General features: G+C 39.7%; 1 protein-coding gene across 2 annotated transcripts in view; it reads right to left on the bottom strand.

Annotated features, from left to right (window-relative positions):
- Window positions 1–18,456, bottom strand: part of SPIRE1 (spire type actin nucleation factor 1) — a 119,597-nt gene that overhangs the window by 34,589 nt on the left and 66,552 nt on the right. Inside the window, exons 7-9 of one of the 2 annotated variants that reach the window (XM_060244036.1) lie at window positions 16,915–17,001; window positions 15,154–15,283; window positions 10,025–10,066 (exon numbers count right to left, since the gene is read on the bottom strand). In XM_060244036.1, coding sequence (XP_060100019.1) covers window positions 10,025–10,066; window positions 15,154–15,283; window positions 16,915–17,001 — 259 coding nt within the window. The remainder of the gene's footprint in view (window positions 1–10,024; window positions 10,067–15,153; window positions 15,284–16,914; window positions 17,002–18,456) is intronic. The other variant, XM_060244037.1, reaches the window with a different exon arrangement.

Raw genomic sequence — 18,456 nt, forward strand, 5'->3', positions numbered from 1 at the left:
AAGAATGAAGAGATCTAGCCTATATGCCAGTTGTACTATGCGAAGGCCCCTCCAGTTTGATTTAACATCTTTGGAAGATTTAGAAGGCAGTATACAAGCCAGTTTGTAGACTGGTGGGATGTAGTTAAAAAAAATATAGAGTACTTCATCAAAGGATCCAAGTCTGGCATTAAAATCACCTGCGACTAAAGCACCTGGAAGAGAGAGCAAGGTGGTCCAGATTTCTTTAACTCTTTGTCTTATGCCCTAGGAAGGTAGATATACATTAACAATCAAGAAGCTATGGTGATTAAATTCAATAATATTTGCCTGAGTGTCATGGGTTGGCCTGGACTCAGCAACAGTGAGGACTCCTCAAGAGAGGAGGACTCCTCAGGAGGAGAGCCTCAGAAAATCAGATTTGAACCAGCAGAAACCAGCAAGCAAGAAGATGAGTTGCAGGCTTGTAAGAGTTCACAACCAACAGCTGATGCAGAGCCACCAGCACCTTCCAGCCCTGTTCCAACAGAGGAAACCCAGGCGATTGTTACTCCAGTTTCGCTTACACCTTTTGAGTGCTGGAGACAAAGGCTTAGAATGGAGTTTCAGGAAAGAAGACAAAGCACACATCTCCTGGCCTGACACCTGCTGCTTGCTGATGGTTACTCCCAAGCAACTGGCTGCAAGAATGACCTTCCAGCAGAAGCCTATAAAAGCCAGTCAAAAGAAGACTGCTAGATGTGGAAACAAGTCACCAGCTTCTTGACTAAGTGACCACAGCTCTGAACTCTGCTCTGTTCCTGTGACCCTTGGACTGGCTCTTGACTCTGACTCTGCAGTCTTCATTCCTGCACTTGTGAATGATCTCAGACTGTTGGACCTTGCTTCCAGTATACCACTCTGAACTGGACTCTCAGTAACTGACCTTTGGACTGAACTCTGACCCTGGAATTTGGCTAGGACAGTAATGTGTAAAATTCTTACATTTGTAGTAAACAGTTGCCTATTGTTGCAAGGCTCATAAATTACAATACACACATACAGTGGCTCTCAGGCTGGGTTTTGTAGGCAAAGAGTGATGACTATTTGTCCTGTCCCGGCGGTGACGGGATTCCGGTGGGAGCCCCCCTGCACCCCCCGACGCTGCCGCCGACCACCTGGCTGCCCGACCTCCCGAAGTGCCAGTCGAAGCCGGGGGCTGACAGGTCTGCCTGGAGTCCCCCCCCCCCGCGCACCCTGACGCTGCTGCCTACCTTTTGGCTGCCCGACGCAGCCCGCCCCCCCCCCCGGACGATGGCTGAAGCCAGGAGCCGACGAGCCCACCTCCAGGCCCGGGCAAGGTGGCCGTGCCACAATCGCAGCAACGAGAGGGAGAGGGCAGGAACATCACCTGGCTCTGAGGGCTGGGGAAGCAGGAGCCCAGAGCCGCAGCGGCTGGCGCGCCACGCCCTGAAGCAACCTCCACGCCCCAGCCGCCTGATGACCACGCCCCAGGGAGCCCTTCCTCCGCGTCCCCGCCTATAAGGGGGTGGGACCAGGGTGGAAGGGAGGGGGCCGGGAGAGGGATAAAAGGCCGCAAGGCTGAGAGGTCGGGGAGGAAGCTGGCTGATGCTAAACGGGCTGCCTAGGCAGAGAGTGAGTGGAGCCCAGCACAGCCAGGAAGGACGCGAGCGCAGTAACCCGCTTTGTCCTCCCACATTCTGAGACCTTGGGGATGCCTAGCCAAGCCCTGGCCCCTCCCAGGTCACCAAGAGAGCAGCAGTCATGGCGTGGCAGGGGTGTGACACTACTTCATTAAGGACTACTTTAGCCAGACAACATTGAAAACAGCAATAGCTATCACTGCTGTCAGTTAGTAACTGCAAGGGAAACAGCAGCTATAGAATATACTTTTGAAAACTTATTAAATGCCACAATATGTGCTTTCACAGTTAAGTGCAAAGTTTGATCATGGACTCTGTCACTTTGGTATCAAAGATTATTCTGAAATGTCAAACAAAAGAGTGCAAAAACAAAAAGCTTGAAGGCTTCACCAACTATTTATTTGCTTCATTTATATCCAAAAGCAGGTCCCAATAGGCTTACATCACTCTCTTCTCTTTCACTGTATGCTCACAACAACCCTGAAAATGTGTGACTGGCTCAAGGTCACCCAGTGAGCATACATGGCAGAACTGAGATTTATACCTGGGTTTCCCAGATCCTATCTGAGGGCAGATGCTTGTGCACAACACAACTGTGTCTTTTCCAGCTTGGTCTTAATTATTTCTAATAAGCTCAGGGACTGTGGCAACTGGCAAAGGTTTCCCTGGGACTACAGAATGTAGCATGCCACAATCTCCATATATATATGTATACAACAATGTATATGTATTGCACCTCTGCTGTGATACATGCAAAACCAAAACACAGTCCTCATAATATTTTCAATTAGGACCAATCAAAATGACACAAAACTCTTTCCAGTTTCTTAGAACTCTTAATCAGGCTGGATGTTTGCATGCAGTTTGCACATAGTTCTGTGACATTTTGGTTGGTCCTAACAAAAGATATATTGATTTCAAACCAGTATGGCTCTAAACAACTTTCATCTATCCTGATAAATGCAGCCAGCATTCTGTGGAAGGGCCTTAAGAATGCATTTTGAAGCATTTCCATTTATTTTACTTTTGATAGTTCTGTACAATAATTACAGCAGTTTTCCCAACATACACTGAGTTCTAGAGTTTCTTAGAACACTTAAAACTAATTTGGATGACCTAAAAACGTTCATCTTGGAAGGAAGTCAGTAGCTGTTTCACGTCGCTTTCTGAGAACACCTTCAGTTGTAGCAACCAATTTGTTTTAGTTTCTGGTTGTCAAGTATCTATTTCTGATGTGCTACCTTTGCTGAGATTCAATTAACATTTAGTTAGTCTCTGTGGCAAGCCATTCCAAAGTATTTCAAGAGAAGACTCAAACTAACTTGTATGATGTGATAACAGAAACCTTTCGCACAACATTATCAAAAATGGTAATATATTATTGGCTGTGATCAATATATTATTGGCTGTAGTCAAATGGGCTGTTTGGTACGATGTCATCCCTTCTCCCTACTTCACATCCAGACATTAAAATGTGTTCTCCCATTCTGTTCCCCAGTTGTCAGGTCCCTGTCCTTAACCTGGGCTTCCTTGACCCCTGAGAAAGTCCAGCATTTACTGCTCAAATCATCCCACAGTGCATTTCTGGCTGTCTACTCATTCTGTTCTGCACATAAAACATCTGGAAGTCTGGCTTCTGCTCTGTGGCCGCCATTTCTTCTCAGTGACATGCGAGTAACTGCATATTTGCCCATGGAAAATAAGCAGTTCCGTGCACGCGGAAAGTAGATTTTTTTTTTTTTTTAAAGAAGGGCAGCATGTCCGGTTGCTCCCTCTCTGATACAAATAGTTCTGGACAGATTAGAGGCACAGCCAAACTGCTCCAAATCTGCTATCTGTTTGCAGCCATTGTCTATCAAGCTATGTTGCTGTTAAATCCACAATCATCACATATTAGTAATTCTTGGGGGATTTATTATTTTTGCTGACAAGCAGGGTTGCCTACTCCAGCCTGCGAAATTCCTGAGGATGACAGAGTTTGGGAAGGAGAAGGAGTTCAACAAGGATGTCATTTCATTTTAGGACTCTGGCTTCTCCTATATTTTATGGTGTACCATAGGGACTGCACTGCTGTGTCCTCCAAAGAGAACTGATCTCTGTAGCTTGGAGATCACCTGTTACTCTAGACCTTACTCTAGACATTTGTAACCATATTTACAAAGTGATTAAATACATGTCAAAGATCTACAGTAGAGAATCCTTCCCTTAATGAAAATTACTCAACTAAAAAAAAATGTAATCCAATCCAGTCTTCTAATCTTAGGATGAAATGTGTACACAGTTTAGATGCAACATCAAGCAAACCAACTGGAATACTATTGTCCAACTGATCTTTTTTAAAAAATTACATTATTCCTATTCAGTAGAGATCTGGCCATGTTTATTAACACAATTTAACTAATTTGCTAATATAGACAGAATTGAAGGATATTTAAAAAGCCTTTAAATGATGGTTATTTAAAAAAAAACTCTAGGAAAATCTCATCACCTTAAAATTTTATTGTAGTGGAGACTCTGTATCACTTCAGCTCTGCGAAAATAACTAAAATCCATTAATCTATTATAAATTTAAAATTTTAAGTTGTCTCAAGTCTAAATCATCTATGGAACCAAAGGCTTCTTGAAAATGTACTCATTTCTGAAACATTATCCAGGGTTAATAGTCATATTTAAAATACTCTGACTAGAGTGCAATTAAAAGCCAAAATGTTGTTGAATCTCTGCCAACTGCTCCACAGCTGCCTTGTGTGATCTGCTTTCTTTTTCAATAACTGTTCAAATGTAATGCCATCATCTGCCCAAGCTTGGACCTCCTGTATTTGTCATCATATGACTACAACTAATAAGCAGGTCATCCGCAATCACCATCTTAAGATAATACAAAAAGCTAAAATTCTATTTTCCTGTATCAGCTACTTATTCGTCAATGCCACTGATCTGAACCCTGTAGTCCCTCTTCTACTGTGCCTTTCACTCCAATTTCTACTCTGCTATAAAATTATGGTACCAAAAAACAACTGTGTTAAAAATTAATCACTTAATAGAATATAGAAAAATGTATTTCATTTCATAGGTGCTTCAACAGCAAATAAATTCATACAGAAATATTATAAAGAACGTCCTTTTAGCAATAATCCATTCCACTGGGCGACTCTGAAGAACCTTTTCAATCTTTAATAATAATAACAACAACAACAACATTTAATTTATACCCCGCCCTCCCCGCTGAAGCAGACTCAGGGCGGCTCACAACAAATTCTGAACTGATGGCCATCAAATGGGCATGTTTGAGTGATAAGCAGACTGCTGTATGAGGATTTTTGATCGGCTTATGAAAAAACTGGAAACAGTGAAATGTGATGAGAAGCTGGTGATCACGTGAAGGTGATTTTTCCTTTGTAGCCGATGTCTGAGGCTGGACTCTGTATTACAAAAAGAATTTGGAGTGGTACACCCATTGGAGATTGAAAAGGTTCTTCAGAGTCGCCCAGTGAAATGGATTATTGCTAAAGGAACTTTCTTTTTAACTTTTTGATATTTCTGTATGAATTTATTTGCTGTTGAATCATCTATGAAATGAAATGCATTTTTCTATATTCTATTAAGTGATTTATTTTTAACACAGTTGTTCTTTGGTAGCATATTGGTACTGTGTTGTCACTATGTTCTCATAAAATTTATGGATCAGGAGCTGCTCCTGTCACAAACATCTAAAGTATTCATCCCACCTCAAGAAGCAGCTCTCCAGGACCCATGAGCATCCAACTGAACAGGAAAAAGCAGCTTTGTCTCAGTCAATCTGCCAGTTTGGGTAGTGAACAGTACAAATATTTATATTAACCAGGCTTTTTTAAAAATAGCAGGAATGCACAGGAACGCAGTTTCGGCTGGCTTGGCATCAGGGGGTGTGGCCTACTATGCAAATGAATTCCTGCTGGGCTTTTTCTACAAAAAAACCCTATGTGAAACAATGGTGATGTCAGGGATGTGGCCTAATATGCAAATGAGTTCCTGCTGGGCTTTTTCTACAAAAATAGCCCTGTTAGAGTATATATACAGGACAGGAAAATCTACACTGATGTAGTTAAGTGAAACTGTACATCAATATTAGATAATACAAGCAGGAAACCTGTGAGGACTTGTTGGGGGGAACCTCATGTCCCCTCCTGTTCACCTTCCTGAACTTCCTCTGCTTTTCCTTTTCCCCTCTGACAGCCCTCACAGCCTCTTCTCAGTGCTCTTTCCTTCTCCCTTTCCCATTTATCTCCCCTATTTCTCTCTTCCCCTTTGTCATCTTTCCTCTTTATCACCCTGCAGTATCTCCCCTTTCCTTCTCTCCCAACCACCTACCACTGCCTTTTTTTGCTCATTTTTCCCTCACAATTTTTACCTTTGTAAGTCTATCTCACTCCTCCACACCTCTGTTGCCTGATACTAACCGAAGTACGGAAGGGTCAGCAATGTTCTTAAGGTTGCTTAGCAACACCAGAAATAACTGCTGAGATCTCATCATGAAGTCTTGCAAAATCTCATTTGACTTATTTTCTCAAGGTACTGCTTCTATGGTATTGGCGATTCAACTGCCCTCTTTTTTAAATTTTAGATTTTTCGGTAAACCTGTGGGTCCCTCAAAAATCTCCCCGTTTTGTATCTGGACCCACTCTGTGGATTTTTTTTTAATTTGCATTCCAGGGCCAAGTTCAGAATTCAACATACAGATTCCAGGAATCGTGCACTGATATAAGAAATTGTGTTTAGCCACAAATAACCTCCTCACTAACATCCCTATTAGTATACAATGGATAGAAAGTATTCCATGGGAATTATCACTTCCTCTAAAAGTAGACTATTTCAATAGTGATAAGGTTGATAAATGGCCACTAAACAACCTCACCTGATAATTTCAGCGGATCAAACTGATATTAAAGGGACAACTACAGGGACTAGTTTAGAAACTGGCGACTGTAAACAGGAAAGGTGTTGCATTATTCATTCCTAAATCTTTGTGCGGCAGGACTAAACAAATTTATTAGCCTATTGGAGTCATTTGAGGATCAATCAAAAACTTCTAGCAGCCTCACACTGGAAAATAATTTCAACCAGAAACATGTGGGAGTAGATGTCTGGTTAAAATGTGTGTGTTTGTTGTGTCTGAATGCAACAAGAGCTGTGCCTATAAAAGTACAAGCAATCCACTCTCCCCATTTCCTGTACCCCCACTGCTTCTAACTGCTAATCAGAACTGTAAGTTAAACCAAAATAAAGACAGCTGCATCTCCCCATTATCCCTTTAAATTTAAAACTAGCAAACATACCATTATAAGAAAATAGGACTGTGATATTTCTGTCTTCCCAGTTAATAAAATGGGATTGGACAGTAACAAGGTGAAACATTTAAAAATAACTGACAAGGGAACCATGAGTCTCCACTCCAGAAACAAGCATATCAAGGATTTTTTCTGGATGGTTCTGCTTCTGACAGTCAACATTGCACTGCATATTCTGTGAGATGAATATAGCCACAAAGTATTAAATTGTCGCCTTCCCAGTTACAGTTAAAAGTCCAGCGGAATGGGGCTTCTTGGCAGTAGGGTTGCCAAGTCCAATTCAAGAAATATCTGTGGATTTTGGGGGTGGAGCCAGGAGCAAAGATGTGACAAGCATAACTGAACTCCAAGGGAGTTCTGGCCATAACATTTAAAGGGACAGCATACCTTTTTAAATAACTTCCTTCTATAGGAAATAATGAAGGATGGGGGCACTTTCTTTTGGGACTCATAGAATTGGACTCCTTGGTCTGATTGTTTTGAAACTTGGGGGGTATTTTGGGGAGAGGCACTAGATGCTATACTGAAAATTTGGTGTCTCTACCTCAAAAAACAGCCCCCCTCCAGAGCCCCTGATACCTGCGGATCAATTTCCCATTATTCCCTATGGGAATCATTCTCCACAGGGAATAATAAAAGCGCCCAGTAGACATTTCCCTCCCCCACCCCCTGCTTTCTGATGACCCTAAAGTGGGGGGAGGGCCTCCAAACCTGGGGACTGGCAATCCTCTCTCACACACACACACACTGGTTCCTCCACAACGACATCTGAAAAGAACAGGGGCTATGCTGCTCTCTCTCTTTCTCTCTCTCTCTCTCTCACACACACACACACTCTTACTGGATCAGAAACGAAAGCAGAACAAATGGAGGGATTGTGCTGCTGACCCTTCCCCATGAACTACTTACTGATCAACTTTAAAGGCACACAGACACATTTTGAAATGGACCTGTTTGCAGGTTTCTAAACCTGCCCGAAATCTAGAGGTGCATGGTGGCTGTGGGGGCGGGGCTTCCCCCACCGGCCAGCTGGCTGGGGGCGGGGGGAAAGCCTGTAAAACCAGGGGATCCCTTGCTGGGACCTGGGAAGCCTACTTGGGAGGTAGGCAACTGACCGAGTAGACTATCTTCCTTCCCACTGTAGCATCTTAGTCGCAAACAATTAACACTCCCCTTTACCTTCCTCTCATGTCAGGACAATGTGGTTGTTGTGCTGCTCCTGGTCTGATTTTAAGCTGTTTTCAAGTTTCAATTTCAATTTTAAAATGATATTATTCTATTGATTGTATGTTAGATACCTTGTGTACCATGCTGGGAGAAAGATGGCAGATAAATTAATATATAAATAAGCCATGTGCACCAACACCCTCTAAGTAGTGAAATAGGCAGCATAATGTAATAAGACAGGGTGCTCTGCGTGGAGTAGGTCACTGGTGTGTGTGTTAAACCATATACCCAACCACAAATGATTAAGGTTTCAACAGAACTGTAAGTCAAAGAATAGCAAATATGTTTTCTCCCCAATAATTCAGTCATTTTATCTTCGTCCAAAACTGTTGTAAAAACTTTTGACCTCTCTGGATATTGACCATGCAGGCCCCTATCCTCAATCTCATTTTGAACTTCCATCCCCTTTTCTACAGACTTCTTACCCGTAGTTTCAACAATCTTGTTCAGTCTGTCGTTCCTAAGGTATCTCTACATGAGATCTACAATCCTTCAACTCTATTAGTCTTTTGTTGTCTAAAGTCTCTTGCTTTCTTTCACAATTCCACTTGTACTCTCTTGTGGTCTTCTTATCCTAAACAACTTCCCCAAATGCTGTGCCATTTTTTTTTCTTTATACTGTTCTTCAGAATCCACAATGCCCATTTCAAAATGAAACCAAAGTTCAAGTGTCTGCATCTGCATTTATGCTAATCCCCTTAAATTATGCTTAAATTTTCTTTTATCTAATATGGTCCATACAAATAATAAGGTCCATACAATAAGGTCCATACAAATGGACCTTATGTTTCAGACTGATCCCAGGAAAGCTGCAGAAACCCTGAAGCAGTTTTGGAGTAGATGCAGGCTAATGCACTTAATCCTGACAAAACAGAAGTGCTCCTGGTGAATGAACAGTCTGATCTGGAATTTAAGGTCTCACCCGCTTGCACATCTCTTGGAAGAACATGTCTGTAGTTTGGGCATGTGCTTTGATTCAGGCTTGCTACCGGATAAGGAGGTGGCAGCTGTGGCCATGCCTTTTACCAGCTTTGTTGGTTAGTCAGCTGCGGTCTTCCTGGGCAGGAAAAACCTGATCACTGTGGTGCATATGATAGTAACATTTAGATTACTATGTCAGGCCGCCCTTGAAAAGTGATCAGAAACTAAAAGATTCTGCAGCCAGGATGCTGACTGGAGTGGTCTGTAGAGATCATATCACTCCAGTCTTGGCTTATCAATACTGGCTGTCTGTTTCCAGACACAATTCAACATGCTAGTGTTGCAGGCACAATTCAACATGCTAGTGTTAACCTTTCCAACTCCTATGGTCATCTTTGGAGAACCCGCTTTGGGTAACTTGCCTTCTGATATTAGGCTGGGGGCAACCTAAGATAGATAGTCTTCTTGGTCATGGTACCAAAACTCTAAAACATGGTTCCCAGAGAGACTCATCCGTCCCCTTCTGTCACCATCTTTTTTACCAGTGGGTGAATACTTTTTTGTTTTGTCTGGCATTCCCTCAGTGATCCCTCCTTTCTGCCCTGTTTTTACGTATGTGTATTTTAACTTGTTTCAGTTGTTTTTGTTTCATTTTAATGTTTCCTAAGATGCGTCTTTATTACAAATATTTTTAATCTATGGTCTTGAAGAAAGTAGAAAGGCAGGGTATAAAGCTTATAAATAAATAAATATACAAATGTATACTCAAATGCAGTTCTAAATTAAATTTTAATTAATCTTAAATTTTGCAGACCAGGATTTGAAAAACATTTCAGGTTTCTTACATAAAAGTGAAGCAGACAGATGGAATGGAACACATTTTACAGTTATCACAATAATCACGTCAGGTGCTGTAGCACTTTTTACCTGACAAGTCAAAACTGTAAGACATGCTAAGAGGCCGGATTGCTGAGGAAAAAAGAAAACACACAAAAACGATAAAAGAAAAACAATTCAGTTCACTTGTTAAAGAAACATAAAGGAAACAGAAGACATTACACATTCTATTATATGGGCCAAAATAAATTTGAAACGCATCCAACACTTTTTCTTTACTACTGTAAAGGTGTAAGTGTAAACATGGCAACAGCTTCTCTAGAGGCAGCAATATATTTAGCACCTAGATCCTAAACATGTATACTATGAAGTCAGGGTTGGTTAGGCAATACTCATCCAACAAGCAGATAAAGGAGACCCTTTCTCAGGACAATGCCACATTTATACCCTTCCCTGAAGCATGGGAAAAGGTGGGGCATAAATGTTCCATAAATAAATAAATTGATAGAATTTCAAAATATCCTTAGAACATACACACCATCCAGTGTGTGCATGATCTTGCTGCTGGAGCTGTTTGTTCTCAAATGTCTCTGTGTCATCGTGCAGGTCATATGGACACCGGTGCTATACATGAGGTAAGAATCTTTTAAATGTTACTCTGACTTCTGGTGAGGCTGTATGTAGAAAGGGTTTTCCTTAGCCTGAACATGGAATAAGTACTTACTAAACTGACTTCAAGTCACACTGATTCTAGTAAGAACCACTTAATACATGACAAATTTTCTATCATATAACTTTCATGTGGAAAACTGTATGCACCTCATTGTGTGCACTGTTAAACATAAAATGCAAGTTTCTTTGCAGTATATTTCAGCCTGGCAGGAAATCTTGACTGGTGGTGGATTTCTGTGGTATGTACAAAAAGGCAAAACAAACATATGCGTTCATCACTTTTGATAGCCTACATTCTATTTGATATTTGAAATTGTATTAAGGGAAGAAATTTGTCATATGTTTGAAGCAGTTCTGACAGTCTTAGGATCACATGTAAAAATCTCGAAAACAGTTTTAAGAAAATAAACATGAAACCATAACAAAAGTACATGCAAAAAAACAAGGTAGAAATGGGGATGCAAGTACTGCACCACATTTCACAGATACTTGAGTGACCTGAGACATTAATCTAATTTTCAAAACCTAATCTCCTGTGACATATAATTAGTAAAGAATTCCAGTTGAACCATCTGGCTTTCTCTTACGAAAGAGAACAGCAGTATCTTATTCTTTGTGAAAATTTTTGTTCTGCCTCAAATATCAAACTGAACCCATCAAATAGCTACCTCTGGGAAAAAACCAGACACCAGGATAGTGGAAACTGTCATTTTAAAACCATTCTTCCTTTTATTCCATATATGTTTCATCACAAAAATCCAAATTTACTACTCTTCTACTTCTGTGAGCAGAATAAGGTTGTGAGCCCCCTCTCCAAATGGAGGTGGGAGTCCCCTGCTGCCAGGCTCCACCCCCTGATGCTGATCAGTTGGCCAGCAGAAGGACTTACCAGAAGAAAGAGGAAGACCCAGGTGACATTGCACAAGAAGTGATATCACCACGCCGGCAACTTCTGGGTGATGCTCTGGTATTTGGGCAAAATATGATAGAAGCCACTTTTATCATAGAGTTTTTGCCCAAATAACAGAGCATTGCTGCAACCTTGCAGTGTTATGATGTCACTTCCTGTACGATATCACCTGGGCCTTCCTCTTTCTCCTGGTAAGTCTCTCCCCCCATCCCTTGCTGGTTGCCAAGAGGGACCTGGCAACCCTAGGCTATAAAAATGGACAATGGCAGCTGCTTAGAACAGCATGCTCAATTTATCTGTTGACATAAAATTCTGCAGTTCACTCCTAACAAGAAAAAACTAAATCTACCAGGTAAGTCCTTGTTTCAAAACTTATAATGAACATTGCTTAGTAAATAAAGCACTTTCCCTAAAGTAAGTCTTTCACTCGCTTCACTAAGTAAACCTTACACCAACCTTAAGAGATGGTCTAGACTTATTGCTCACATTGTACAGGTATGGAACTAAGACAGATACAGCAGCCATCCAGTAAACTCATGGATGAGAAGGTACTTGATTATTTCTTGGTTCATTAGGTTATATCACCTCTCAGGAGAGACAATCATGTAAAAATAATCAAAATACCTAACAGTTTTAAAAAAATGTTTAGAATTAACTCCAGCACTAGCATTTATATATGTATGTGAGTGTGTGTCTAAAGTGCCGCTTAATAAGGCGGGATATAAGTCGAAAAATTAAATTAAAATTAAATTAAATTAATCACAGATGACTTATGGCAACCTCAGAGGGCTTTCAAGGCAAGTCATTAATAGTATTTGTACTGAATATTTCAATTAACATAATATAGTACCATTCTCAATACAAGGCTACAATCTGTTGTCATATTACACAGACATTAAGCCAACACTGTGCACAAGCCCAGCTTGTGGCTTTGCATGTTCTGCTGAGGAATTGCAGGTTAAAACACATTATGAATATCCTTGACTTCTGAGAGAGCTGAAAAAAGTTTGGAGGAAATCAGGAGAAAAACGTGCACATGAGCAGGACAAGTTGGGTTCATTCACAGTGTAGACTTTGTGTGTTACATGAATGCAGTTGTACCAAGCGTTTTGATGTGGGCCCAGTCCTATTTATGATTATGCCTATGCAGATCCCTGTGAGTTCAGTGCACAGTATTTCAGTACCTAAGGTTACAATCCTATGCACATTTACTTGGGAATGAGATTCATTCAACTCAATGAGATTCTTACAAGGAAACACTGCATGATCAAAGTACATGCCTAATTTTAACTCCTGCAAAGGAAATCATAATCTAAAAGAAATGAAATATTTAAATCAAAAATCTGCTTATCAAAAATGGATGCTCTCACTTTAAATTAGTAATACTTGTATTTTTAGTAAACCCAGAACTTCAAAGAACTAATTTTTCATCTTATTAATTTAAAATTCCATTCCACTGTTCATTAAAAAACCCACCGCTTTGTACTGTCAGCAACTAAGTGTGACTAACCCCATTAAGAATATATTTCAAAACTATTTACAGCTCCTACTCATGTTTACTGTAACCAAAGTTCTTAATTTTCCTCATGTCAATTTGTATTGTCATCTAATATTACTTATCTAGATGGGAATAATGCCAATTCTTCATTCAGTACAGCATTTACCAAACTGTTGGCATTAAGTAACTGTTTAGTACTAGTCACAGTAGTAACTTTACTTTGCCAAAGTAATGCAACTGTATCTGTCTGTAAACCAGGTCAGTCTGTTTCTGATAAATGTGAGAGTTTAACTGCTGTACTTTTCCACTGAAAATTCTGCCCATTATCTTCCAGTTCTAACTTTTTTTATGGTTTTGAAACAAACCTATTATGTTCTTCAGTGGAAGGAGGGGAAACCTCGTTATTTATAATAGTCTTTCTCTAAGTTTACCCTTGTTTTGCTTTTTCCAGATCTCTTCATAGGTTTATTACAGCAAACTGTATAAGATACCTTATGCAGTGTTCTATCAATGTCTTCTCTTTGAGACATACAATTTAAAGGGGAACTTCTGACAAAGATTCTTTTATATTTCCATTTGTGATAGAGAACTTTGCAAACAGAATTGTGAACAGTGACACTTCTAATAGATTCAGATATGAGGTATCACTCCACAAGAAAACACATAAGCTATTTAAATTGTACTTATAGGTGCAAATATACTAGAAACAAACTTTTCTAGTAGAAATACCAACTCACTTTGCAAAGTAAGAAATTTCCAGAAGAAAGGTGCCAGTACTTGTTTAGGCAAGCATGTAACTAGTTTCTGTACCTTTTTGGTAACGGTAATTTCTGAACAAGCAAAAGATTTGAAGCAGGTGAAACACATTATGCTCCAAACATGTTCAAGATGAATCACGGAAGCAGTACTCATTATATCAAGTTACCTTAAAAAAATACATACATCTCTGAGGCAGGCTCCAGTCCATGATAGCTTATGCCACAATAATTTTTTTGTCTTTAAATGTCCTTTTTGAAAAGGTATGGTGATATAGTGTAGGATTTCTCTGAAGTTGAACTTCTGTTGTTGTAGGATTGCCATTCCTCAGTTCCAGGAGGGGAATCTCCCTGTTTTGGGGGCTTTTGCCCCAACAGTGAACATTGCTGTGTGGCATCCCAGATGTGCTGACATCACAAGGAAGCAATGTCATTGTGTTAGGGACACTGCATTGCTCTGGTTTTGGGGCAAAACTCCATGGTTTGATGCTGATTTTACCATAAAGTTTTGTCCAAAAAACAGAGTGTTGCCCCCAACATCACCGGTATGATTTCACTTCTCAATGTTTTCAGTATGTCATGAATTGCCACCCCCCCCCTCCTAGAATGCCCCCCAATCCCTCCGCCAGTTTGACAATCCCACCTGGAAACCTATGTTGTTGGTATAGCCCGTATTCCACCAATCAAACTGTTATACATCATGTTTGAGAAAATTCCAGCTAGCTTATCACATCCTATTTCTAATGTGATTACTAAAGCTAATATGTCTGTGCAGCCCAGGAACCTATTAATTGCTACCTGCAACATGAATAATGGCTAAGTAATACATGTCCACTCTTCATGGCTGCGTTGTTTTGTTTTTTAAATGAAAGTTTTACTATTTAAGAATCTGAGTATTCATGCCACTTCTCTCGGGGAAACTGAATTGATCATTTTTAAAAGCATCAAATATCATCAGGGATGACTTGCAACAATGCTGCATCATTTTCTGAACCCTTGTTTCTATTTTATTTAGATGTTGGGAAGATGTACATTGTCCCCTCCTTGAGTGCAAGCAGTATTCACTTGTCTTCAGTTTTTACTACAGTGCAGAGAGCACTTTCCCAGATATAACATTATTGCCTCTGAATTTCAAATAGTGCAAATGCTTTTTTAAAAAAAAACAACTGTTGCACACATTTGTTAATTTTCTGGAGTAAACCACAATATGAAGCAAAATAAGTTTCCATAATTAATCAACTATCTGCTGACAGATCTATGAATCAACAAAGAATCAAGACTAAAAAGTGGAAATATTATCACCTTGCATATTTCTTATCAAGGAGGAATAACCATATCAGTACAATACTACATAGGACTACATCATCAAAAGCAGAATACTAACCTAGTCTACTACGCCTGATCTCATCAGGAGAGACTGGTCTCAGCTTTCTTTCAGACTTGATTTCTTCCAGTATTCTTTCATGGAGGCTACGCGGTCGTGGTGGGGTTGGTTTCAGCTTTCTTGCAGAAGCCTTGAGGACATGAATACAAAAGAAGAAAATGTATGCATAATAGGGATGTCACAGAAGAGATTTTCAGCATTAAATAAAACACAGAGATTACTATGCATTTTAGCTAAATCATCAAAACAGGCTTCTCAGTTGCTGATTTCGGCCATTATTTCTATAAATTTCTTTTTACTTACTTGTCCTCACATACACTCAAGCAATACAATCGCAGGACTTAATAACATCAGCTATACATTCGTCAATTCATTCACTAGATCACCAATGTAATATTTGTAATTACGTGCAAACAATGCCTTTCTATTCTCTGCACTGCACAAACATAAAAGGATAATAAGTGGGCACAAATCTGACATCAGAAAAATCACAATATTTCGAAACCAGCAGGCGAACACTGTAATATCATTCCAGGGTATTCTACTGCTAAACTAAAAGTCATCATTCTTCTACAAAAAGAATTTCAAATAGAAATTCAACACTAAATTACTGAATTAGGATTCATCAATAAATTCAATACTATCTCTCCTCCCCAATACCTTAAAAAGGACTTTGGATTTCTTACTCACTATATGCTAATACTTACAGATCCCATCCTAAATGAATCTATATATGTAACATTTTAATTGGATCTATTTATTGTATCTGCTTATTGCATTGGATCTGCTTACTGTATCAAAACCAGAGCAAAAATCAGAAAGCAAACTTAAAATGTACAACAGGATAAAAGTTATTACTGTATAAAAGAAAAAAATCTACTTAACATAACTGCAATAAACTGACCCGTTTCACAGAATTTGATGCTGAATATACAAAATTAAAGACTGATAGTATAAACAGGTACAAAAAACTTCACTGGTTCTGAAACAGATTAGATTCAAGTTACTAGCTTCAACAGAACATGATACCCCCCCCCCTTTTTTTTTATTCCCCAGAGGTCAGAGTAGAGAGCTTTTTATTTGGTTGTAATTTCTGTAAGCCCCATTTAGAAATCAAACTCTTTGTTTCTATTTTGTCAGACAGGGAATAAATAGGACACAGAAAACCAGGATAGAATGAAGGATTAAACAGTGACTTAGATCCTCTCTCTTTCTGGTTCCTAGACAAATTGGGAGCAAATAAAAACTACCCATTATTAAAGCAGTGAGAAGGGTATATGTGTGGTGTGTAAATATGGAATCAATAGGAAATAAAAGCCAATCAATAGGTTTGTCAGGCTGATCTAACAACTCAACACACAGTTTTCTTGAAGTTCATGATTATTGCTAGTATGAGGGAGAGGAGGGGAGCACATTTGGGTAAAGCTGCACTGAACAATGTGAGTATAAGGAATTAGATTAGAGGCTGCCTAGAGAAGAACTGGCCACACTTTAAAGGTAGTGGTGGGTTGCTTACATAGAAAACGTTTGTATTTCCATGTACTCTGAAGTGCTTTGCAGGTGGGAACTGGGAGAAGCTGCATTTTACAAGTGTCTTAACACAAAATATATAAAAACTTATACAGAAGCAGCCAATAGCAAATCACATTTGTTAGTCCCTTGCCTTGAAAACTAAGCAGTCGACAACAGTTAGCTGCAATTTGATGACTCTTTACATACACACACACACAAACTCAATAAAGAACACATTGGATTACATACTGGATTTAATGGAGGTCGAGATCGGATGAAGTCCAATATTATTTCATGGGCACTCTTTTTTAATCGTGGAGGTATATCTCCATTGATCTGAAAAAAGGAAAAAATATGCTTAACAATTTGACTGAACATCTGCACCACCTGGTATTCCAAGTTGGTTAATGCATACTAAAATGTTCATGAGTGCTGAAATGAATCAATAATCTCAATAAATTAAAAAATACCAAAGATAGAACATTTTGGTTTTGTCAGCAAAACCAGACTGGCACATGACAGAAAAAAAGGAGGTAACAATGCAACACTACTAGTTGTCACCGGCAGCTTACAACTTAAAGCAGGGGTGTCGAACTCATTTGTTACAAGGGATGGAACTGACATAAACGGGACTTTGTGGAGCTGGGCCATGTGTATCATAAGATGTAGTGGAGATATATAGGCTTTATAAGGGATACAGAGAAACACAATTAAAGATATTTTTTACTTAAAGTACAAATACAAATACAAACATGCTTAAAACTCTTGCAGTGTTTTGTTTAAAATGGAAAGGTGGGGAAACAGTGGGATCTGGCAATGCAATTTTAAAAATAAAACATCAAGAAAAAGCACAAGGATCACAGCAGAAACTAAAAATATAAACCAAAAATATAAAATGCTCTGCGCTTAGGAAAACATTAAATGGCTGGACATTGCAAGCTTCTCCCCCTGCTCCCAGGTCTACTCAGACTGGCAATGCCTCTTCAGTGTAATATCCCCCTTTGGATGTGGGTTCCCAGGTTAGAGTACTCACTAGGTACCCATTCTCAGGTCCATTCAGCAGAGATAACCTGGATCAAAGCACTAACCCTTTATTTGCAAGGTCACACAACTCCAGCAAGGAACTGTTCTAACTGACCATATAAATGCTGAAAAGTGAAACTAAGCTCCACTCCATCAAAATACATTGCAGCACACAGGGCATTTTTTGTAGAACAAGTCCAGCAGGAACTCATTTGCATATGATGTCACACCCCCATTTTGTCACCATTGTTCACACAGGACTTTTTGTAGAAAAAGCCCAGCAGGAACTCACTTGCATATTAGGCCACACTGCCCGACACCAAGCCAGCCGGAACAGCATTCCTGCTCTTGTTACCAAGGAAGGAAAGAGGATGGTAGAATTTGGCTTCTGGTGGACATGAGATGAGACTTAAATGTTGACAAGAACGCATGATCATATAGAAGCCAAATAAAATCTCATAAAACTAAAACCATTGCAGCCTGTAATGCAGACATTTTGAGCACACTGGCTTCATTTTTTTCTAAAGATCTATGGAAATAATTCCATATGTCCATGGAAACTTCAGATGGTGTTTCACAATAGCAGATGCCCATGCTGCAGGGCAGCCAGACTTAAAACTGAGAGTAGTTTCAAAGACAACTGGTGACATGGTACGAACTTCTGGTGATAGAAAACTGGTAAGTAATCTCCTAGACTCATCTGAAGAAACCTTTGGATTCCAGACTTATGTAACAAGCTTCCTTTGGTATGTGAGGAATAATAAATTT

This window comes from Heteronotia binoei, chromosome 7 (assembly GCF_032191835.1).
Source record: "Heteronotia binoei isolate CCM8104 ecotype False Entrance Well chromosome 7, APGP_CSIRO_Hbin_v1, whole genome shotgun sequence".
NCBI lineage: Eukaryota > Metazoa > Chordata > Lepidosauria > Squamata > Gekkonidae > Heteronotia > Heteronotia binoei.